This window comes from Clinocottus analis, unplaced genomic scaffold (assembly GCF_023055335.1).
Source record: "Clinocottus analis isolate CAN_PGR_092001 unplaced genomic scaffold, fCliAna1.0.p SCAF_23, whole genome shotgun sequence".
Classification (NCBI taxonomy): Eukaryota; Metazoa; Chordata; class Actinopteri; order Perciformes; family Cottidae; genus Clinocottus; species Clinocottus analis.
Genome location: NW_027175965.1, coordinates 7,544,566 through 7,567,952, shown reverse-complemented (window position 1 = coordinate 7,567,952; position 23,387 = coordinate 7,544,566). Strand labels below are relative to the sequence as shown.

The following is a 23,387-nucleotide window of genomic DNA, read 5'->3' as shown; positions in this document are numbered from 1 at the left end:
TCACCCATCTGCTAATTGTGAAATGCCCATGCAATATCACCACACACACATGACAAATCCATGCAGTATTTTCAGAGATTAAAGCCGATGGTAATTTGACAAATGCACAGTCGTGAGATGGCAAAACCCTGTATCTCTTATGATTAAGTTGATTATTTTACAAGAATCTCGTTAATCAAGACCAGATACAGATTACAAAATGACTACATGTTGCATTTTATGCCAAGAAGTGTAAATACTTTATTGTATCATGTGCTTTGTTGTCAAACTGCACAGTATGTTCTCTTTGATTTGTTTTGTTATCAATTTATCACTGGACATAATCCCCTGTCCACAGACTTCCTCTGTGTATCAGTGATGTAGTGTTTATCCAAGGTGTTCAAGTTAAAACCATGTATGGATTGTTTTCCAGGACTCAACTGTCTTGTGACTGGAGGCTTCCTGCCTCTCCTCCTCCTTTCACCTTCTACCCCTAAAACATAAGCCCAACGATAGCAAACATTATGCAAGTGGTTGGCTGACGATCCCCAGCTCGGAGCACATGCTGGAATAGGTTTAGTAGGAAAACAAGATCACATGTCGAAGTGCAAGGGGCGGGTCTGTGTGACTATCGGTCAAAAAGAAGAGGGAAAGGCCATCATAAATAACTTCAGATGGCAACCACCTCCCTTCTGATGTAAATGCTACTTAATCAGGAGATACGCTCTGTCGTTCAGAGGTTATTCTCATATGATATCCTCACGCCGTGTGCAGATAAAGCTGCAGATGTAGATACATTTGTTCAACCAATATATTCTGCTGCTGTTTTCTGTCACGGTGAATTTGTACATCTGCTTCATTTCCACTGTGTTTAATGAATGGCACTATCATGTAGTTGGTGTATCCCTTTTTGTGAGTTGCACTGCGATTTAAATCAAAATTGCTCTGCAAATGTTTCACTATGCAAAACCTTTTGGGCCAGTCAGCATAAATTCATGCGACGCATTCAAATATTGTTCCAATGCATACAACTTTATTTTAAACTCATACAGCTGAGATCCCAAATGTTCCTGAGATACCAAATCATGAACGAGAAGAGCACGTTACAATATTTCCATTTGATATAATAGTGCTGCCATAACAAATATAAAGTCTTGTGTTAAAATAGTTCTCTCATTGTAATCGTCATGTTTAATGGAGAGCTAGAGAATATATATATATGTGATACTCTCAGATATACTGAAGCTGCCTGTTAAGTACAAATCCTTTAGTTTAAGATTATTATAATAAACCCTAAATGCTGCCATCCTCCTATAAATAGGCAAAGCCTCCAGCTATATGACCGTGTCATAAGCTGCACCAAAAATGTTTTGTTAACGACTAGGAATTATTATGATTGATGTGTTGAAGGAATTAACTTCCGTCCTTACCAGCCGGATGTTTTGTAAAAACATTCCTGGATATCTATTGTCAACAGTACAGAGCAAAGCACGTCCCATGCACCTGAACGAGAAAGCTGTCTTAACTGCGATTGTATTCATGAAATGCATACGTCTGGCACGTCCTAACAAAACTTTCAATGGCCGAGAAGCTACGTGTGCTGCAAGCAGGCAACTGTTTTGGTTACGATACATTGCATAATTCCCTTGGTTGCAGAGCCCTGCGGTGCTGAGCGTACACATTCTACGAAACCGTCCTCGAATTAAATTCTTTGAAACAAGTATCCTGGAGTAGTTCTGGATGACAAACTCAAACTTAAACACTAGTAAAAATATATTTGCTTTAGGTACAGTAGAAAGACAACAAACTGGAGCCAGGATCCTGAAAGAGACAGAAAGAGTTACCAAGGATTTTCTTAACAGCTTTTGTTTTATTCCATCTTTGTTCCAGTTGTGCTGTGGAAACCCTTTTGACCTACTTTTTATTTGCATCGTGCTCTTGTTACATAACCATACATAACATAGCATTTTGAAATGAAGGGTTTAAAAAAACTAAATTCTGTTTCTAGTCACGCAGCGGAGCTTTTTGCCCTACCGCCATTTAATTGTCATCGTTGTTGCGTGTGTATATCTATGTATATTTGTACATAATGTACTTGCTTTTTTTCTATTTCTGTGTTAGTATGTTGAGAGCAACGGAAAAAAACGTAAAGCTGATTCTGGGATGTTTGGTCATTCCTATGAACCTCAGGGCTGTAATGTTGTTTCCATGTAATACATCATCACTGTTTCACTCCTTTATAGAAACTAAAGTTACAAGGATGGAAATGTCATGTAAAACTATCTCTACAGAGGGAGTGAAGGGGCTTTTATCACGTTACACTTTGATTTTATTGCCCTATATTGGAGCACTGCAGTGTTTGTTAATCTCCTTATTACTTTCTCAATAAAGCGATTGGTCCTGCTAGACATCAGACAGTGGATGACACATTTAATTAGTTTGCATTGACCAAGAAAAGCAGCAAATTAATGGACAAATGTTTGGCATTTCCGCGTAAGAAAACTATTTGAATGATTCTTTATCAAAAGAGGGCAACTCTTAACTCTCTCTTGAATCACTCCTCATGTTACTGTCACCTTTGTGTGTCATCTTCATCAGTGGGCCCCTAAAATCATGATGACTCTTTCTTCTCATACTGTGTCTTTACAACAGGCGACTGACAAAACAAGGCTCGAAACCGTTAAGGGTGTGTGTGTCCATTCCAACATTTTGCTGAGTCACATTATCTCCCTTCGCCTCTACATGCAAACGATCACACCGTACCATCAAAACAACAGGCAGACATCGCTGCGTAAACCCTGGCAGAGTTGGACAAGCTCCCATCTGATTGGCTGCAGCCTGAAGTCCTTCCCCTTTGTGCTTGGCCTCTTTCCAGTACTTTCCTTCTTGCCTTGCAACCCCTTCTGGAGCAGTCTGGTACATTCCAGAAGGGGAAAACACAGCAGGGCGGACAAGCGGGACGAGCAGGTCGGCCACAGTGGGGAGCTGAGGAGGAAGTGACTCCTCTGAGAGGCGGGACAATCCTGTAAGAGGATCAGGTTTCAGTAGGCAATGAGGTCATTTCAGCGGAGGATGTTATTGGGGCTGATAGTTACATCATGTTGGTTTATTAAGATTTGCATTAACATGTCAAATATTATTGTGAATTTACTGACAGTGATGGGATGTAACTAAGTACATGTACGTGTACTTAAGTACAATTGTGAGGTTCTTGTGCGACCCACTACTTCCATTTTATACTACTTTATACTTCTATCCCAATTCTTTTTCGACAGGCTTATTTACAACTTAATTTGCAGATTCATTTTTTATATACAAAATGGTATCAATAAATGCATTTTGGTGTATTATCATGGCTTAAAAGGGCATACAAAGTATGCAAAGTAATTGATGAATACATCAAAGCTTCCATGACAATCATTCAATTATGTCATGCAAGTTATTCTGAAATGGGCCATTTTGCTTCATGAGTACTTTTTGGGGTATTTCAAATACATTTTGCTGCTACTACTTATCTGTTAAAGTAAATATTTGACCTCTAAAACAGGTCAAATAAAGTACATTTTGTTGATAATACCTCTGTTATTTTTTTTTTTTTACTGAAATACAATTCTGAATGTAGGACTTTTACTTGTTATGGACCATTATTATTATTTGGGTCAGAATACCTTTTTACACATATGGATATTAATTGTGTCCAGGATTGCTGCACATTATTTACATAATCCAAAACCATTGTGAACAACAACTGCTTTTAGTCCGGAACAACAAGGTTGTTCTCATTCATGACCGTGGACTCAACCATGCAGAGCTCATTCAAAACAAAGTCTCATTCATCACAGTACAGTCTGGCCTGTTTCTTACATAACCAGTTTAATCAAATTATGAACTCAAATCAGGTCTAGAAAGGCCGCACTTCCCCTCTTCATGACAATAACTGGGACATTGGGCAGATTGCATGAAGCTTATAACATTAAACTGTAGGATTATTTCCTCACTACAAATGGGTTTTGGTGTCTGACGCCACCATGTGGACAGTGTAGCATTTAGTCTTTTAAACATGTGCCGCCACCAGAGTTTTGGCATGTTAGGTTTGAGTCTCGTGTGACCTTCAGCTGCAGAGCGTATCTGCAACAAACACCTGCAGGTTTGACATCTGAGAACCTTCCTGGTGGCCAGAGGCCCAACGTGTGCACTGACACGGACTTGATCATGTCTGAGTCACCAGCGGGTCATTACTCTGCTTAGTTCTAAATGTGTACAACCTTTATATGCCTTTATACAGCCGGTGCCAAGCGCCACATTTATTTAAATGTATGACATGTTCTCCAAAATAGAGAAAATACTTCTAGAGGCGGAAAAAATATTTTTTTTTCCATTGTAACATTTGAACATAATACTTTATCTGCCTGATACAAAAAAAGGAAAGGAACACAATTCAGAGTTAATTTCAATACTGATTGCCAAATTCAATTTATAACAGATTAGAGGATCATTTGGAAAGAACAACAATGATGGACAGTAAGAAAGAATCATACTAATTTTTCAGATAATTTTACACAGACAGAAAGACAAAAGCGTCCTGGAATGATTGAGATTCAAATAAAATAGAAAAACATCAACACAAACACATACCTCTTAATACTGTGATAACATGTTTGAAAACTTTTCTTAAAATGAACAGAATGCCTCATCTGACAAGGTCAAAACCTACAGTATGTGGCTAAAATAGATTACAGTACTTAAATATAAAAATAGACTCTTTTTGAATTTGTTTGCTCTCTTAGTTCTGCAGTCTTCTAGATGGACGGAGGTGTTCGTCTGCTGTGTGTCGAGCGGCCAGTTGTGTTCCCTCAGTGACACATCCGAGCGGTCATCTCTTTCTGCAGAACGACGAGCACAGAACAAGTCAGAACGAGTCAGAGCAGGAAATGCTCCTCGAAACGTTAACACGCTTCAGGTTGCAGCGAGCAGGTTCATTACATGTTTATTAGCTCATTTCAAGCTTATTGGAAAATAACAATTTTCAGGAGATTCTGAAAACGGTGATGTTGTTTAAATTGGGAAACTTTGGGGAAACAAACAAATGAATCTTTGTATAAAATGATGTTACATTTGCAACAAACAGTCCCCAGGCATGGTCCCGTTTGACAAAAGTGATAGTTGCAAGCTTTTTAAAGTCCCACAGAGATCTTGACTTTCAGAAGTGAAGTGATAATTTTAGATTTATGATTGCAATGAAATTATCTTATATTGTCAATACCCAGAACTGTACTTTTTTTTAAAATTAACAATCACTGGATGTAGGACACAGCGTTACCCACTACTTTACTATTTACTGTTTCCCTAAGCTTAGACTGGCTCACTGGATGTAGATCGTAAGAATAAGCCTGCCATCGGCCATGTTGCTCATGCTGCATTTTACCCCCCTTCTGCTATCTATTGAGCATCATTGTCTCGCTTCATCCTAAGCTAAGATCATTGTAATGGGTTTAAATGAATACAAACAGGGTGCTTTACCCTTCCCCAATACCAGAAGGATCATGTGTGGAGCTAGACCTTGCTTTAGCTCTGAGGAGATAGCTCTGGCTATGTGAGACTCATACTAGCTTATCAGGCAAAAAATGAGTGTTGACGTATATGACAACGCTGATGAGTCATTTTGAAACAGTCTCGCAATGCTATTGTTTGTCTACCAGAGGATGCTGACAAGTTTATTCATCAATGACTCATGAAAAGATTTTATGTTGCATGTAAATGTAAAAAAATAAATATATATAATAAAAAACAGTTCATTGAGATTTTTTAAAATCCTGACAAACTCTTATTTTATTAGCTATATATATATATAAATATATATATATATATATATATAGTTAAGAAATTTGTGTGTGTATATATATATATATATACATACACAAATTTCTTCAGAAAAATAGATACCTTCATTATTTTTAGAAAACCTCAACTCTGGTTTAACTCATTTTTCAAATTGCATTGTTTCAAAACATAATTCTTTTGTGTTGCATTCAGCCCTATGTGAGATGCTACCCCCCTCTTTCAACTCACCAGAGGCTCCAGCTCCTTGTGGTCCGTGAGGTTGAACTCGGTGACAAAGTAATAGAAATGCTTGTAGCAAGTGTTGACGTGAGCCTCGGCCCCCATCTGGCTCACACGGTCAAAATGGTGGATGTAGACGTGGACAAACACCCGGAACAGGCGAGACAAAATCTTCTTAGCCACCTGCATGAAGGTCTTAGGGAAGGGAGTACCTGCAAGTCAAACAGATGGAGACGTGGGTACGCAGCGGTCAATCCCGGATGACCTTATGCTAATTACTTCACAGACAGGAACACAATTGAAATAATAATATATTTAATACAATGGTTACAGAATTTTTTCCGCCTGAGATTAACTTTTCAAAGTGTTTCTTTGTCCTCTGGAGTCGCTCAGGTGGGTACCAGCATGCTAAGAGGACCCTGCCAGTAGGAACGGAAAACCAACACAACTTGGTGTGGGGGGGGGATAAGCCTCTGCTCTCACCAAGTGATTAATTAAGCATGTCGTTTTGCTTTGACTAATTCAATAATATTTCAAGAATCTGTTCCAGAGGACACCTGCGTCAGAGATCGTTTCTATTCATAGCCTCCTGTACGTTGTGTGACCCATTTTTAAATCCATTACTTGGATGTTTCTGTAGTTATTCAGATGCCAAGCCACGGCACGGGGCTACGGACTGAGATAATAAGACACAGAGAATGCCACAGCATCAGAAGATTAACTGGTAGTGTTCACAATGTGCAACAATGTCTGTAATCTAATGAATGTGGCCTCACAGATTATATCTGAAACATCTTTTGGTTATTGTAAAACTCTGTCTTCAGATTTTAGACAAATGCCCTCACTATGCAGAATTGAATCTGTATTAGTTATACATTATTCATTTCAGTGGCTTTTGTTTAGGGGCTTTTGTGTGACTGACATGATTAGTCCATTGAAAAAAAGATGAATCATATAAGTAATGTACTATGTAAAAATTCAAAATATCTGCACGTTATGGGTTTCTAACTTCATTGGCTTGTGACCCTTTAAAAATAACCAACTTACGGTGCATATATATATATATATATATATATATATATATATATATATATATATATATATATATATATATATATATATGTGTCTACCAGTTGTGACCTTTTCAATCAAAGACAGAAATCATAAGCCTAACTGTGTGGCATAAATAAGTTATTTTTAGTTTTCTTCTTGTTGATCACCTTGTTAAACACTGCTAGGAGTTTGACTGTTGTTGATCAGCAACGCTGTGTTGCATTTTATTATGTATGAACTGTGCTACATAAATACAGTTGACTTGACATAGAGATTTTGGGATTTGGAATGGATTGCACAAATTATATTATGACATTTTTATGGAGCTGATAATGAACTGAAAGCCACTTAAACCAACAAAAAACAAATAAGGCGCATGAAATAACTCTGGATCTCCACATGGGGAGTTAAAGGACCAAACCCTTCTTAACACACCACCTGAAACGAATCTCATCACTTACCTACGTTGGTGGGGAAGATGTTCTCATTGTTGATTTGTACCTCAATCCAATCCATGAGGAGGCTCATGTATTTGGGGGCCGACAGCGCCGTCGGCCTCTTGTACTTGTGCTCGTCCTGCCAGCGGTATTCGTACTTGGGCCCGCCGGACATGACGGGGCAGATTTGATCGGTGCAGGAGTCGCTGACGGTGCCGTAGATGAGATTGATGCGATTGAAGAAGTCAACGACGTGGACGGCCACCCAGTCGTTGAGGTCCTCGCCGTGCGGCAGCTGTACGGCCTGCTTCAGGTCCAGCCCCGCGTTCAGAGACGCCTGGGCCTTCTTGTGGAGGTCGAAGCGCTGGGTCCCAGGCTCAAACTTGCGCTTGGGCCGGAATGTCCTGTCTTTGTTGAAGACTTGTTTCAGGGCCATGGACATGGTTGCAAGTGGTGGCGCTGGGCAATTTTGTTTGAATGAGTCTGGTGAATTATTTACAGTTGAATTGGAAGCAGTCAAAAGGTTGTGTAAACAACCAGTGCAGGAATTGTGTTCTGGACTCTCTTTTGGTCTTTGTTTCGATCCTGCTAAACGATGATAAAAGAAGGGCAGGGAAAGAAAGGGACACAGTTCAATTAGTAAATTATTATTTTACACTAAAGTATAAACTTTCTGTCAAGCATTATTTTAGGGTAACACTTTTCTTCACATTTTACAACACATTGCAATCTATGGCTGCAACTGAGAACAATTTTCTAGGGAGACACCGCTCTAACTTTTTCAGTACTTTCAGTACGTGGTACTTTCAGTACACCGATACAATACCTGGGTTTTAGTTTTTGGGTATTGGCATACACCGACTACTGAACGGCTCCAGTGTTACATTAATAAGATGTGTGCCTCAGTGACTGTGATCATTCTTGTATGTGTAAAGCAACATCAGGCCTGACTTAAACATTGCTTTCCTGCTCTATAAAATACATAAATACTGTCATCTACTATCAAAATAATAAATGATGCTCAGCAACTCTATAAAAACAATCTACAAAAAAGAACATGAATTATAATTCAAGTGTAACCTTTTTAATGCAGCAACAAATTCGTCAAAACTTAAACAGGACTCTAAATTCCTGTATATCATTTAAGTACATACCAAAAATAGTTTTCGGCCATATTACAATCTTATTAAACATGTAATACATCAGAGCTGGCTGGGAAATTACACAACAATAGCATCTGTGTCCTAGTTATTTCAATGTCATGGGCCTCACACTGTTTGTAGAGATGTGGCAGCAGGAATATAAACCCCTTAACCTACCTTCTGTGTTTAATAAAAACCATCATAATGTTGAAGAGGTGGCATGAAATATGGGGGTCAAGATGAAGCCACACATGTCTGGTACAAGACCATGAGAGCTGATGATGATCACTAAACGCGGGACATTTTTAATTTACCACTACATGGAGAGAGAAAAGGCCAAATTCACGAATGACAACGTGAATTCACGTTTTGCCTGAGCATCCCCCGGGTGGAGAACAAGTCTCAACAGTGACAGCAGCCTGCATCACAGATGAAACATCGCCTCAAAGTGAACGTGAGTCATTTCCTATTTCAGCTACTAATTCCGTTGTGAAAACCAAGAATCTGCGGAATGACAATAAAACACAAGTTTAACCGCGTGTCGCCGATATAACGGGGCATTAAGGCGCTGGTTTGTACCTTTATCCAAACATCGGCGCTGTTTTCGTCGTCATATTGCGGACTTTATATCGTTTTTTAAGCACACTTTAAGGGACAACGTGAAAAAAGCTAAAGGATTAAAACAGCAGGGCACATGACGACTGCTCGAAGTTTATTTGTTACGTGACTAGCTAGCCCTGTGTCGGACTTGTTGCTTCGTGGGGGGAAAAAAAGCCAACAAACACAGGAGCAAACCCACATTATTTACACGTAATTCACATCGTATATTTGATAGGAACCGTGTAAAAACGTTGGTTATCCCAGACGGACGTTGAAATCGCCCCGTTGAAAGCCACTTTCACGAACTTACTTGTTCCGCCTTCCTGTTCCGTCAGTTTCTTTCGATCTTTTTTCCTTCTATCGAAAAGTATGTAATTCACAAACGATAGCTTTACGTCAACAACGTACATAGATTACATTATGGATACGTGAAGCGATACATGTTGTATAATTACTGTTAATTTAATAAACATGTCACTTTCATAAAGAAACTATCGTCTGACTCCTCCCTACCAAACGAAAAGTACACCAGTGTCGAGTTAGACACATTTGCGTACACTTCCGGTTAGACCCTTCAAAATAATGTACCCGTTTGACCAGTGTGATGTAATGCGACATGTATTCAGTGATAATTAGTAAGCGCCGAATTGAAATAATATGATAAAAACCAATGTGTTTTCACTGCTTTTATTTCTCAAACATTATTTCACATCATATATTCATATCCATTAATTTAGATGAAAGGTAAGTTAATATAAAATGTCAGTTTTGAAGTACTAGTAGGCTGACACTTTTTTTCTCCATTAAATAACACAACCATTCTCTGATTTCTATAATCATGAACTCCTGCACAGATCAATATTTCACACAGTCTGAAAGCTCATATAGTAATGCATACATTACAAATATTGATAAAACAACAAAACATAACACAATACTTTTGGATTGTAAAAATATATATTTAATATAAAGGTGGAATCTTTCAACTGAACTCAAAAACCAAGAAATTCAAATTAAACCTTTTCAACTATTGGATTTTTAATTAGTTTATTATTTAATTTTCTTAAACATTCAGGATTTTCATTACGATTTAGCACTGACTCCATCTGTGTTTTTATTACTTAAGTACATGTTACTGTTCGTACTTGCTTACTTCCACAACTATTGAATGCATGACTTTACCGTGTTATTAATTTGAGATCCAACTATGTAAAATGCAATTTGAAGGCCTGATGTTTTACTCTGTAAAAATCCGTACGCCATTATTTTGACTAATCCATCAACTTCCGGGTTTTGTGTGCCCTTCAGTTGTTGCCAGGCAGCTCAGAAGTACTTCCTCTGATAGAGATAATAGGAGCCTGACGTTTACATTATTATTACACGGTCAATGTAAACCACTTTAATTAAATACATTATAATCATTCAAACATTATTATGTAATTAAAACTATATCGCTCATTTTATCCATTGTAATTATACATCTACTCATTCCTACACAAAAACATCCTAAATCGGTGTATTTCTTAAGGAAATTGAGTTGTGCCTTTTACTTTGGGAGAACATTTTAAGTAAGTACATAAAATCTGCTTTTCCAATGCAGATAGTCTTGATGTGCTGTTCTGCACATGTACACTAGGAGTGTTTCTAGGATGTTTTACCCATATCTTGTGCTACATACTTAATATAGTTAGAGATTTGGTTGTATTTATTCATCTAAGGGCCTTTTGAAACGCATGGACCATTCATCCCTCTGTAAATCAACAGTAAGAGTAATGATTATATAGTTACATTATATGGCTTACTCGAAGGTGTCTATATTTATATATACAAAATATTATTAAAGGGTACAGGTCTATCAGTTTATTTCTACTTATATTTAGTTTGGCATAAAAAAGAAACTTGTACATGTACCACTTAATAGTGAGGTTGGTTCTTAACATTCAAACCATGACAGACACACAGACACACAGATTGAGATCTTCCTTAAATGGCAGACACACTTAAGTCCAACTCACAAATGCACATATATTGTCAGTGAGGCCCGTTTAGCTGCATGAGAACTGTAGTCAAAGCTTGTCAGTGTGTGCCGTTCATAAAAAGCTCTTTGTTTTGGTTGTTTATCGGCCAGTTGAAAGGATGCTTTGTGAAGCCCTGGGACAGAATGTGCTTTTGTTTCTGTCTACTTGATAGGCTCGGCAATGGCTGCAGCTTCCTCAGGCTTGGCCTTGTTCGATATGGAGTAATGGTAAGCCCTCATGGACTCCTCGACCTTCTTGAAGTCAGGACGCTCCTCGTGCCTGGTGAGAGGGAAGGACCGAAACAGTTGCAGGAAATGATTAAAGGAAGGCAATGCTAACAGTTGGAAATCTGTCTGTTCCAACTGAATGTTATTATATGGTGATTTATCTTAATTTCTTTATCTCTGACAGTGCAGGCTTTAGATGTAGTACAACAGCTGCTGAAAACGCTGTTGTGGATGACACTGTTAACCCGCTTGATCAGCTCTGCCCCAAGCCTTCTTATACTGTTAATCATAACATGTTGATTAAATAAACATCTTAGCATCCATGGTTAAAATCGGTAACACAACACAGCATTGTTAGGATTTATGAATTTATTGATTGCAGATTGTCTTACTGAACTCCAATTAAACATCTCACTCAAAAACAAATTGAATTATTATAGCAGAAAAGAGCATGTTTCACTTTTTAAAACAAAAAAAGCTGTTTTCTCATGTTATTTAACTTGATTCTAACTAAGATATTTCACTTCTTTGGTGCAATATCCTCGACAACCATGACACTAGACCACGCAATACAGTGGTACAACGTCCTGAACTGGGAAATAATGTTTTCCAGGGCAATGCTAAAGTTATAGACATTCATTCCTCTGAGGAACTTTAAAGTTCAACTGTGTAAAATATGTAATAATACCTGTGACTGTTTGAATGAGTGCATGTGATGTCTGCTTCGTGTGACTGAATTCTATTGTTGTATGTTATATTTATGTCATTTTTTCTCAGAGTCAGACAATCAGTGTCTTACTTGTATGTCCAGCATTCCTTCATCACTGTAAATACTCGCTCGGGACATGCTGCTGGACGCTCCATGCGGCTCCCACTGTCAATGAAGCGCATCACCTCTGGTCCCTTCATTTTCTAGACAAACAAAATTGGGACACAAAGAGAGCTGTGAATCCAGCTTACGTGTAAAACTGAGAGATGCTTTTGCTCTGCTTGTGCTCTGCAGAAACACTTGTTACCTTGTAAGGTTTCCCTCCGTAGGTGAAGGCCTCCCACATGGTGACGCCATAACTCCACACGTCGCTTTTACTAGAGAATTTGTGGAAATTTATACATTCTGGTGCGTACCACTTCAGAGGCCATTTACCTGCAGTACGAGCCTGTACAACACAACACGTATGACAAACAGCAACACGTCAGCCCAGTTCAGTATTGATTATTAGAGCCAGCATACTGTATTTAAAGGGAGAAGGACCGCGAGGGGGCTGTGAGGATGCTGCAGATTTGTTAATTTCCATTTTCTTTATGCAACTCTTGAGGTTAGCTTACCTTAGCTACATTTTTATTACATATAACATTTTTAAAATCTATCAAAACAGAAGAAATAAGAAATACATATTGTAATTACTACATATAAGCTAATTTTACATGAAAAAAAAGCCAAATAGCATATCAAATTTGATGTACAACTATGAACAAGTGCAACATTTATCTGTAAATCCACACTGCAGAAGCACCTAAAAGTCCTTTCTTTTTTTTGGATTGAAAACAGGTCTATTTATTTCACTTAATACTGATATGAACTGTTAGTTAATATACGTCACAAGTTTATATTTGGTGGAGAGGGATATTGGGGGGGATTTGCAAAGCAAATATTTCTCAAACAATGAAAGTCTTTTTGAATTATACAATATGCTCAGTTGTATATTATTTCCTTGGAGTCTAGAATTCCTGGGACTTTCTGATCTCTACATTCCCTCCAGATGTAGATCAATAAACCAGTAGAAAGGAAATCAATTGAGTGTTTACTTTAGTTTGCACTGAGCCGGTAACACCTTCGGGTTTATGTGTCAGCAGCTGGACTTCAGTAATTCCCAGAAATGCAATTTATTTCAGATTTGTTTTACATGTTTCTGTTAGCTGCAACGCTGATAATCCCCCCCCCCCCCCCCTCCTCCCGTGTCCTTTTCCTGGTTGTGTCACGTTGTCTTGAAGTGCAACAACTTGAAGAAAATCTGGCGTACATACCTTGTAATAGTTGTCATCTGCTCCGAGGGCCTTGGAGAGCCCAAAGTCACTGATTTTGGCAAACTGTTGCTTGACCAGCAGGACATTACGAGCTGCTAAGTCTCTGTGCACAAAGTTCTTCTCCTCCAGATACTTCATTCCCATCGACACCTGGTGCATCAGGCTGACAATGTTCTCCACCGTTACAGTATCCCTACGGGGTCAAAATACTGATCAGAAATCAAACCACGATGAAGAGTGTGTTCTCTTTTCCTTCTAGAAATGTTTTTGCTTATTAAAATCAAGGGTCTGATGACAGATAGTGATGTATGTCTCTGGTTCTCAACCTCGGGGTTAACTTGTACTTGTACATAAATCTGAGGAGTCGCAAAATGATTGAAGACATACGAAAGAAGAATTCAAACACAATAATATTTTCATTTGAAAAACATGTTTCATTTTGTCTTGAGAAATATTGGATACCATCAACACATAAAACGTCCAAATAGCCTTCAAATTAAATATATCTCAGAAGGGAGAACACGCTCTTTGAACTGTTCATGAAAAGAAGAAAGAAGAGTTTAAACACAAAAATATGTTCATCTGAAAAACATGTTTCATTTGGTCTCGTGAAATACTGGAAATTATCAACACATAAAACGTCACGAAACCCTTCATATGAAGACTCTGCCAGAAGAAATAACACACTCTATGATCACTTCATAACATTAAGTAATGTCCAGAAGCGTGTCTCATGTATAATATACAGACCTGCTTGCAATATTTAAGACAAGTCACATCAAACTACAGATGAATAAGACGAAAAGACTCAAAAAAATAAATAATTTCTAAAAGCGTATCAGTCACTTATGCCAATTCCACTTGATTAGATTTTGCAATGTCCCTCAGTTTGCAGTCTCGTTGTGACTTTGAGGCTATTTAAACCAAAGTGACCTGAATTACAGCCTATATAAGCACTTTTCTGACATAATAATGACTATTTCTAAATCGCCAGAGGATGTAACTCACTTATTGGAGGAGAGGAACTTGTTGAGAGGTCCGGCGGAGGCCATCTCCATGACCAGCATCAGATTCTCAGCGTTGCACAGACCCAGCATGCGGACGATGAAAGGGTTGTTCAGCTGGTACATGATCTCTGCCTCCCTCATCATCTCCTCCTTCACCAGCTTCTCGTTGTCACTCTTCAGGACTTTGATGGCAACGTCAATCTGGCCCCTGAGAGGAAATACATTTGAAAAACGTCTGCAAGATCATGTGGCATCTGGAGGCCACTGGCGTCTTTAGTAAGAACTTCTCTGTTTATGATTCGTAATGTTTCAGTCCTCACGACTCAGTCTTGAGGACTCCTTTCTTGACGCAGCCGAAGTTCCCGGAGCCGAGCTCCACCTCGTCGATCAGGAGCTGACTCCTCTGGATATTAAACCTCCTCACTTCATTCGGGTTGTGGTACGGGTTGAAGCCGTTGCAGTCCATCGGCAGAACCTCGTGCTCTGCAGGCACAGTGGTGACTGGCTTTGCAACAGCTGCAACAGCTGGCAAGTAGTGCAAACCAAATGAATACAAATGTTGACAGGTTTGCATGGGCTATACGTGATATTAATCAGCTGATATGACATGTTCAACATGACCTTTAGTAGGCAGTGGGATTATTCTTCAATTTATTAATTGATTTTATTTGTTGCAGTAACTAAATAATTGCAGGCAGCGGTGTGAAGTACAGTTTTTAGGTACTTGTGCTTTGCTTTAGGTTTTCTATTTTATGTTAGTGAATACTTTTTTAAATACATGAGACTAGTACTTTATATCAGCTTTGAGTAAAATGCTGGTCATAGATTCCAGCTTTATAATAATGTTGTATTATTATGCTATACTATAATGTACTTTTGAACCCGTTTGAACTAATTCAGACTTGTGTACTTCTTTTACTTTAGTACGATTTTGAATGAAGGTCTTCTACTTGTCATTAAGTATTTTAAAACTGTTGTATTACTATATATAAGTAAAATATCTGAATACTTTTTGCTGAAAGTATACATATAATAGAGCAGCTATATGTGGGATGAGCTGGTTGTACTTCAGGTGTCTGACCTTGAGGTGGCGGTGTGTATCCATTTGTCCGCCTCTGAAAGAGAAACGTTCAAATTAATCTCAGAGAAAGGAAAATACGCCGATTTAAACAAAAGCAGGATGTTGTCAGTACTCACGGTTCCAGGAAGGCTGGGTGTCTCTGAAAGATTAGAACATTAGACCGTTATAAACTATTCCACTCATGGGTGTAATGATCAACTATGTTGAATGTTACAAATAACCCACAAACATGAACAGGAAACTCTGTGAGTACAGAATGTTGATATGAGAAAAAGAAACAAGAGGTTCAGTACTTGCAGCGGCCTTTCCGTTTACACATGCCTCTCCAAGATTAGTCACCAGGCCATCAGGTTTCATCTTCAGGTACTCAACCAGCTAGAGGGATTGAGATAAAATCACATTTTAGGGAAAAGTAAACAAAAACTAGATAAGACAAGAAGAGAAGAGCATGATGAATGGCCGACCTGCCAGATCGTGTCAAACTTTGTTCCCTCTGGCATCGAGTATTTCCCTGATTTGTCTTGGAGGATCTGGTAATGGTACACGGTTTTCCCGTACACCACGGAGAGAGCAAAACTACCCGACTCCTGTCTGTCTCTCACTCTAAAGAAAAACAAAAAACAAGTGTTAAGTGTTGCTTAAAATCTTCGACCTTTCAGTTGATGAAGAAAAAGACGAGCGATGCGAAAACATCACCTTGAGCGACTTACAGAAACTTGCCGTCCGGCTGCACTCCAGAGTAAAGCCGTCTTTCACCTTCCTGCCGGGTGACTTTATCGTGATACCAGGGCATCTTCTCGTGGGCCGTGGTGGCGATCAGTTTCTCCAGCTGAGGAGCTTGACTGATGATGGCCTGCTCCATGGCTTCTCCCTGAGCAGAAGAAAGAGACAAAGAAGCAGACACATTGAGACTAACTAATTTTTACATGGTTCAAAATGTCAATATCCACTAATCCATTCAGCAAAGTTTCCCTCTGAATGCCTGATATCCTGTAGAGTTATATTTTACTTTTAAAGAGGTGCACATAAGCATGCAGAGAAATAGCCCCTGTAAATAAATTATTACTAGAGATTATGACATGATTATGACTGATGCATCGCTGCATAAAGAGCATTTTACAAGGGAGGAAAGCCACCATTACTCATAAAAAGGGACATAAGTTCAAAACCACAGTTTATTTTCCGCATCCCCAGCTGTGCAATAATCCGGTAAAAAAAAAGAAAGAAGCATTTTACTGTTGTAACTGGTAGACTTGTAACTAGTTTTTACTCCTTAATATGCGGTTTGGTTTAGTCCAGTGGTTACCTCGTGTTCAACCATCCTCCAATGGGTCATGAAATTAATCTGACGGGTCATTAAATCATAAATAAAGTAGGAAAGAATCTCCTTAACAAATGTATATTCGGTTTTTTTGTGACTTTTTAAAAATCTTTACTGAAGTAAAGTACCTGAGTAAATGTACTTTACGTTCCACCACGACTAAGAGGTCCTACTACAGAAATGACTCTTTTTCTGGCTCCCCTTGATCACTGTTGGAAGTCCAGATACATCTGGAGTCAGTTTGGCTGGTTAGCAGAAGCCCACCAGTGATAAAAAGCTACTGGTCCCAGTGTGTTGTTCTCTGCAGCAGGAGACAAATCATAAAACTACTGGATTTTGGATTGAAGTTGGACTTCAGAGAGCCAGATCTCAAACTGAGTAAACAATGACAATAAACAAATGAAAAGGTGCAATTTCCGAAATCACCGGGAGATTCTTCTTATTTTGTGTGTGTGTGTGTGTGTGTGCATCTCTGTGTGTATGTGTGTGTATTCTGTAAGTACTCAGATGTTAAAGTGAAAGTAGTTATTATGCAGCAAACTTTACCCTGTGACCCACTTATTATATGACTTTATTATTGGAGGTAGTTTGAACTTCTTTATTGAAAGACAGATAGTTTAGTACCCCAACGTGCTTCCAAATGGTAACCAGATTTATCTGAGGTCATGAGTTGAGTGTTCATGAGTTGATTAACGGGCGAGAAAAGAAGAAGCAGACAAACGCTTCATTTCAGGTGCACGGCAGATCAAACGCACACTGTCTGACTTACAAGTGAGAAAGTCTGCTCCTCGAGGACAGAAACTACTCCATTTTGTTTCTACTTATATCTAAATATTGGACATAAATTGTAACTTTGTGAGACATTTAGAGGGGAAAATGTGGATTCGGCGAAACACATATTATATAAGTTATCTATCTATCTATCTATCTATCTATCTATCTATCTATCTATCTATCTATCTATCTATCTATCTATCTATCTATCTATATATAAAACATTAAATGAAAAAATTCAATCAAAGCTTTAAAACTTTAATAACTTTAATGAAGTATAACAATTCAGTAAATCTAATTAGTGACCCTTCATCGCATTTATATATTGAATAATAAACCTCATCGATTGATTATTGATTTTGGTAGCACTAGTTTTAACTCCTCGAGACCGCAAACAGTCCCCAGCAGCCTCATCAGCTTCAGCAGAGCCTCACTCACCTCCAGGCCCCATTTCTGCTTCACGAGCTCCCTCAGCATGTTTTCTCTCAGGCTGTCGAACACGCCGGCGCGTACCGCTGTGTCCGGGGAGCGCAGACAGGGTTTCCTCAGGGTGCACACCAGCCCGTCGGGGTCTTTGCTGTAAAACTCACAGAGCTCCGCGGGCCCACAGTGAGGCTTCCCTCCTGAGAAGCAGTACGTCCCGTTGAGCTGCTTTTCCACGGGGTAATGGTGAAACTCCAGGTTCCACACGACCGACAGGACGTAGCCGCCCAGACTGCGGAGACACTGCCGCAGCAAGAAGAGCCCGTCGTCCATCCCGGCCAGCTTCAGGTGCTGCTCGGCGTCCGAGCGGCTGATGCTGCCGTAGTAGAAAGGAAGGACGGCCGCCGGGTCAAAGGACATGGTGAAACCTGGGAGAGAAGAGCTGGATGTAGTGATGATGGAAATTAATTAGAGGGATAAAAAGGCAAAGCATTTAAGCAACAGTGCATTTAAAAAAATATTTTTTTTTTTCCAGGAGCATAATGTGTGACCTCTGACCTTTCAGCCTTTCAGCCCCAACCACTGTCTACTCAAGCAACCACATCTCACCTACCAAACTATACGTTGGGATATTCATGGGAATACAGTTTGAAAATGGACAACATTCAATGCGAAAGCAAAACATATCATCACCCTGTGAGCCTCAACTCCTCCTCGTCTCTTTCTTTCTGAGGACCGTCAGCTCTACGCAGACGAGCTGCAAGGATCCATATTTCTGGATGCTATTCAGCAAGAAGCACCCACACGCTGCGACTGCATCAAAGTTGCAGATGAGCACACTAGTGACAAAAGCCACAACAGGAAGTGGCAGTCCGCCCTCACAGCAGCGTCTTGCTCTTCCGTTAAACAGGTGCTTTTTGATTCTAGAACATTCCTTCTGCTTCGGAGACAAACGTTTGTATGTTTTCCTTTTACGAAAGGGAAACTTCATGGGAGAAACGTGGCGGATTACATCTTTTAAGCAACTACACCATGGTGTGTCTGTTTGGGCTCTGATGTAAGGCTTCAGTAGAGGTGAGCTGAGGGGACGACATCAAGATGAGATTGAAATCAAACAGGTTTTGGATTGCAGTGTGAACGGTTATGTGATAGCGTGTGGAAAATTCCACGATGTCTGTCAGTTTAAAACACGACAGAGAGACACAACACGACAGCTCAGGCCACGCAGAGAGCAGATCTAAATATGCAGATGCATGTTGATGTTATTATTGATAACTTAAACTAGTTTAAGTTATTGTCTTAAGTCACACATGGAAAAGCTTCCACTCACATTTAATCAAGTGAATCTGAACATTTTTTCTGTTAAAGCCAAAATACTTTTATATCTCCCACCTCACTATGTGAAGTCGCATGAAAAAAAAAGAAAGAAAACGTAAGCCAGTCCCAACCTCAGCTTCCTGGCTACAAAGCAGTGTTGCTGCCCACATCCACAGTGGACAACCGAGCAGAGGCAGATTACCACAAGAAGACGTATCAGACTCACCACAACAAAGAGCTCCAGACCCAACGACGTGGACCAACAAAAACCTGCACGTCGACAGACCAACTGGGATATCACAGACGTTCACGAGTCCCTCTATGAAGGAAAATTAATGTCATAAATAGAGAGTGCCAACGAGGGATGTTTCCATCGGTATACTTCTTCAGTTCAGGACACACAATATACTTTGCTTTGGTTCTTGTCATTGTTACGGTCATATTGTGCTGTACTTAGATAGATATTTACTGTTGTTTTATTGATTAGTTACAGAAAATGTACATATTAACTTAAGATTAACTATAACTTTAAATACATATATAAGTCATTTATAGAGCCAACAATTGGCTCCTACTTATCATGTGTGAGAATTGGAGTATTTTTATGAATATTATATATATATATATAATACCTCAGGGTTCTATGCTCCGACCTCAGGGTTTTCCAACCTCAAGGCTCTATATGTCATCTGGTGTTCAGCACTCAAATTGAGTTATTATAAGTAAAGTATTAACAACTGAATGCCCGACAACTTGTGATATTTCATTCTATGGGAAACATGAATGTGTGAGCCAAAATGGTTGCCAATCTATTCTTTAGATGCAGATATATTTTACTCATAATAATTAAAACCTCTGACCAGCTGACATTGCCCTCAATCGAGCCATGAGCATGACCTCTAACGGCAGAAACAGCCTTACAAAACTACATGTGGGGCATTTATTTAAAGGTTCATTAAACCCATCCAATTATCTTTCAGTGTAACATGACACCCAGACCATTTAAGACCCAAGTAGCACACTCACGTTGCCATTACAGGATCTAGTAGGGGTCATGTAAATAGTGACCTCTTTATATCGGCTTGAAAAGAATAAAAAAACAAAAATGCAAAGCTTCCCAACAGCGTCAGGACTCAGAAGCTCAATTGTGCAGAGACATTTCAACTGTTTTTAATCATGATTTCATTTGCTTGTAACGACTAAAAGCTTTTTTTGAAAAAAAAAAAGATTACGTGGTTCATATTGAATCAAGAGCATTCCAGAGGTTTCCTCTAATAAACTAATTTTAGTTCATGATTATTTTGGTTGCGTTATCAGGAAGTAAGCTTGTTCTTATGTAACTCGCAGCATTCCTCCTCACATACATCAGCATTTGAGACTGTGTAGGCATCCTCCACATACAGATAGTGTGCCCTTTAAACCCTCACAAAGCAACAGACTTTCCCCTAAACTTTCCTTTGTCTCGATGATGATTAAAAAACAGCAAAAGACGTGGGCTGACTTGGATAAGAGACTCTTCTGCATATGAGATCAGGGGCCGAAAGGCTAAAACCTTAAGCATAACTTCCTGCTTTTATGGAAACAAATGGCATTCAAACAAACAGTTGTGTTCTTTTGCCGTGATTTAAATTATAACAATCCAGAAGAAAATGTGCCTGTTGAGATTTAAATTGCTTAAAAAAAATCACCTTTTGAAACATTTTAACATCTAAATACACAGGTAATAGTTGTTCCATTGCTGCAAGATGTTGCTGACCTCATTATAATGACGCATTTAATCTGAAACTAAATATAATGTCTTTAATTGTCTTTAAACTCTCTCACACTTACATTGTTAATTCACGAGCACATTTTCGTGCATGAGTCCCTCGTTCTGCTTTCCAGACCAATATCGTCAGACTGCGGCTGGAACATTTTGCAGATATGCTTCAGTCCAGGCCCAAAAATACATCCAGTAATTTAAAGAAAAGTTACAAGCGATAAAAGACACACGCACAGACCTCTTTACCCATTTTTGGTTTTCTATTTCAAGGCACAATGAAAGCAGCTATTTATATTTTTGCACATGTAATCTTAACTTTTGTAAACCAGTGCAACAATGTCTCAATCCCACTGTGGTGCACACACACTCGTGCTCTTTTTTTTATTTTACATAGCAGACACAGTTGTGGAAATACAATAACCCCTATTTAAACTCAAAGGAGAAATAAGAATATACATATCACAGATTATTGTCGGTTTAGCACAAGATATTCCTTCATTTGTCCCGCAGTGGAGAAATTTACAAGATTTAATTTGGATTAAATGAATGTGAGTTACTTTGAACACAACACAACTTGCTGCTATTCAACTATTGTATCCTGAAACATTTAATAGAGAAAAGTGAAGATAATTAACAAGTCAACATGTGTAATCACTGATACAAAACACGTCTACTGTCAGAAATAACAAAAAAAAACCTACTTACAGTATGTTTCACTGCTTCACCGCTAAGTAGAGCGATGTTGTTGCTTTAGAGACGAAGATTTATCTGTTGATCTAACAGCAGTGTAGGTAGGTGCTAGGAACATGTGGGGGTTAGAGGCAATGACACACACACACGTACACACACGTACACACACACACACACACACACACACACACACACACACACACACACACACACACACACACACACACAAAGACAGACGCATAAACCTCTGAATCCAGTCACCTATCAAGTTCTTCTTTTGAGCTCTTTAAATCCTTATTGATCTCCAGCAAACTGAAGAATACTGTGACATAATATACAAGTTTATCACCAAATAACAAAGAAATAGTTTGACATTGTGGGAAATATATTTATTCTGTCCGTAGAGTTAGATAAAAGATTAGACTTCTAACTCTCTGCCAGAAAGTTAATACACATTTCCCTAAATCGAATGTAAAACTGTTACTTTAAATATGAAGTATTTAGTTAGCATGACTTAGCTTAGCATACTCAGCAGAGACAGCTAACCTGGCTCTGTCAAAATGTAACAAAATACATATTACACTTATTTTTGTGTGTGCGGATAAAACATACCAGATATAACTTGTGAATTAGTGAGCTTTAGAGGAGCTTGTCGACGGGTGTGTATCTTTGCACATAGCTTGGCGGTTTGCGAAGCTAAGCTAACGTCTGCCCTTGTTACTTTTAACTTGATGTGAGCTGGTGGTTCACAAGGACCATATTGTGGCATTAAAATTATTTTATTTGTCCACTTTTGTCTGAAATGTGTCACAGAAAAACCATGATGCCACGTACACAGATACTCCAACACCTGTTCAATGACCACAGTATCAACAGCAGAGATACTGTGAGTAACCCCCCAAACCCCTAATACCCACACACACTCTCAAGAACCCCACCTCCACAGCTGCAGCTGCTTCCTTGGAGTCGTAGATCATGCAGCCAATCAGCAGGAGCCCTCTAAATCAAGTCTGACAGCAAAAGGCAAAAGAAAACCGGACAGGACAGAGTGTACCTTCAAAATAAAAGCACCAGGGTTTGCTGACATTTCAGCGGTGGGCTTTCTTGCGACGTCTCAGTCAGACCTAAATTGTTTTTAATAGAGGTGTCCTTCTAAAAAGATCTCTTAACATTAAAGGACAAATAATACCACACTAACAAAAACATTGTTAACTATCCAAGATAGCTTAAGTAGATAGGTGTTATATACTTTTAAATACTTTGCATTTTCTTTAGTATATGTTCTGTGCTGCTATTTTATTGTATCTATCTATCTATCTATCTATCTATCTATCTATCTATCTATCTATCTATCTATCTATCTATCTATCTATCTATCTGTCTATCTATCTATCTATCTATGCCATGTATGTTTTCACAAAGAGTTTGTCCTGGTGGAAGCTGCATAACATTTAACATTCAACAGTAAACA

General features: G+C 38.9%; 2 protein-coding genes across 9 annotated transcripts; both read right to left on the bottom strand.

The window, feature by feature from the left end:
* Positions 1-3,832: 3,832 nt before the first annotated feature.
* On the bottom strand, positions 3,833-9,809 carry mob3a (MOB kinase activator 3A). Of its 2 annotated transcripts, none has more exons than XM_068589802.1 (4): positions 9,582-9,809; positions 7,554-8,117; positions 6,049-6,251; positions 3,833-4,862 (listed from the first exon to the last, which is right to left on the bottom strand). In XM_068589802.1, the coding sequence occupies exons 1-4, from the start codon at positions 9,679-9,681 to the stop codon at positions 4,833-4,835; spliced, it is 897 nt and encodes a 298-aa protein (XP_068445903.1). In that variant the 5' UTR covers positions 9,682-9,809; the 3' UTR covers positions 3,833-4,832. The 2 variants fall into 2 exon arrangements, with proteins under 2 accessions (XP_068445903.1, XP_068445904.1); XM_068589803.1 differs by having other exon boundaries at positions 7,554-8,114.
* Positions 9,810-10,603: 794 nt separating this feature from the next.
* Positions 10,604-18,567, bottom strand: zap70 (zeta chain of T cell receptor associated protein kinase 70). Of its 7 annotated transcripts, none has more exons than XM_068589795.1 (12): positions 18,163-18,567; positions 16,340-16,500; positions 16,094-16,232; positions 15,914-16,004; positions 15,746-15,777; positions 15,630-15,663; positions 14,869-15,073; positions 14,550-14,756; positions 13,542-13,734; positions 12,533-12,673; positions 12,316-12,428; positions 10,604-11,568 (listed from the first exon to the last, which is right to left on the bottom strand). In XM_068589795.1, the coding sequence occupies exons 1-12, from the start codon at positions 18,565-18,567 to the stop codon at positions 11,451-11,453; spliced, it is 1,839 nt and encodes a 612-aa protein (XP_068445896.1). In that variant the 3' UTR covers positions 10,604-11,450. The 7 variants fall into 7 exon arrangements, with proteins under 7 accessions (XP_068445896.1, XP_068445898.1, XP_068445897.1 ...); XM_068589797.1 differs by having other exon boundaries at positions 15,746-15,771; positions 15,923-16,004; XM_068589796.1 differs by having other exon boundaries at positions 14,869-15,053; positions 15,616-15,663; positions 15,746-15,768; positions 15,923-16,004.
* Positions 18,568-23,387: the final 4,820 nt, after the last annotated feature.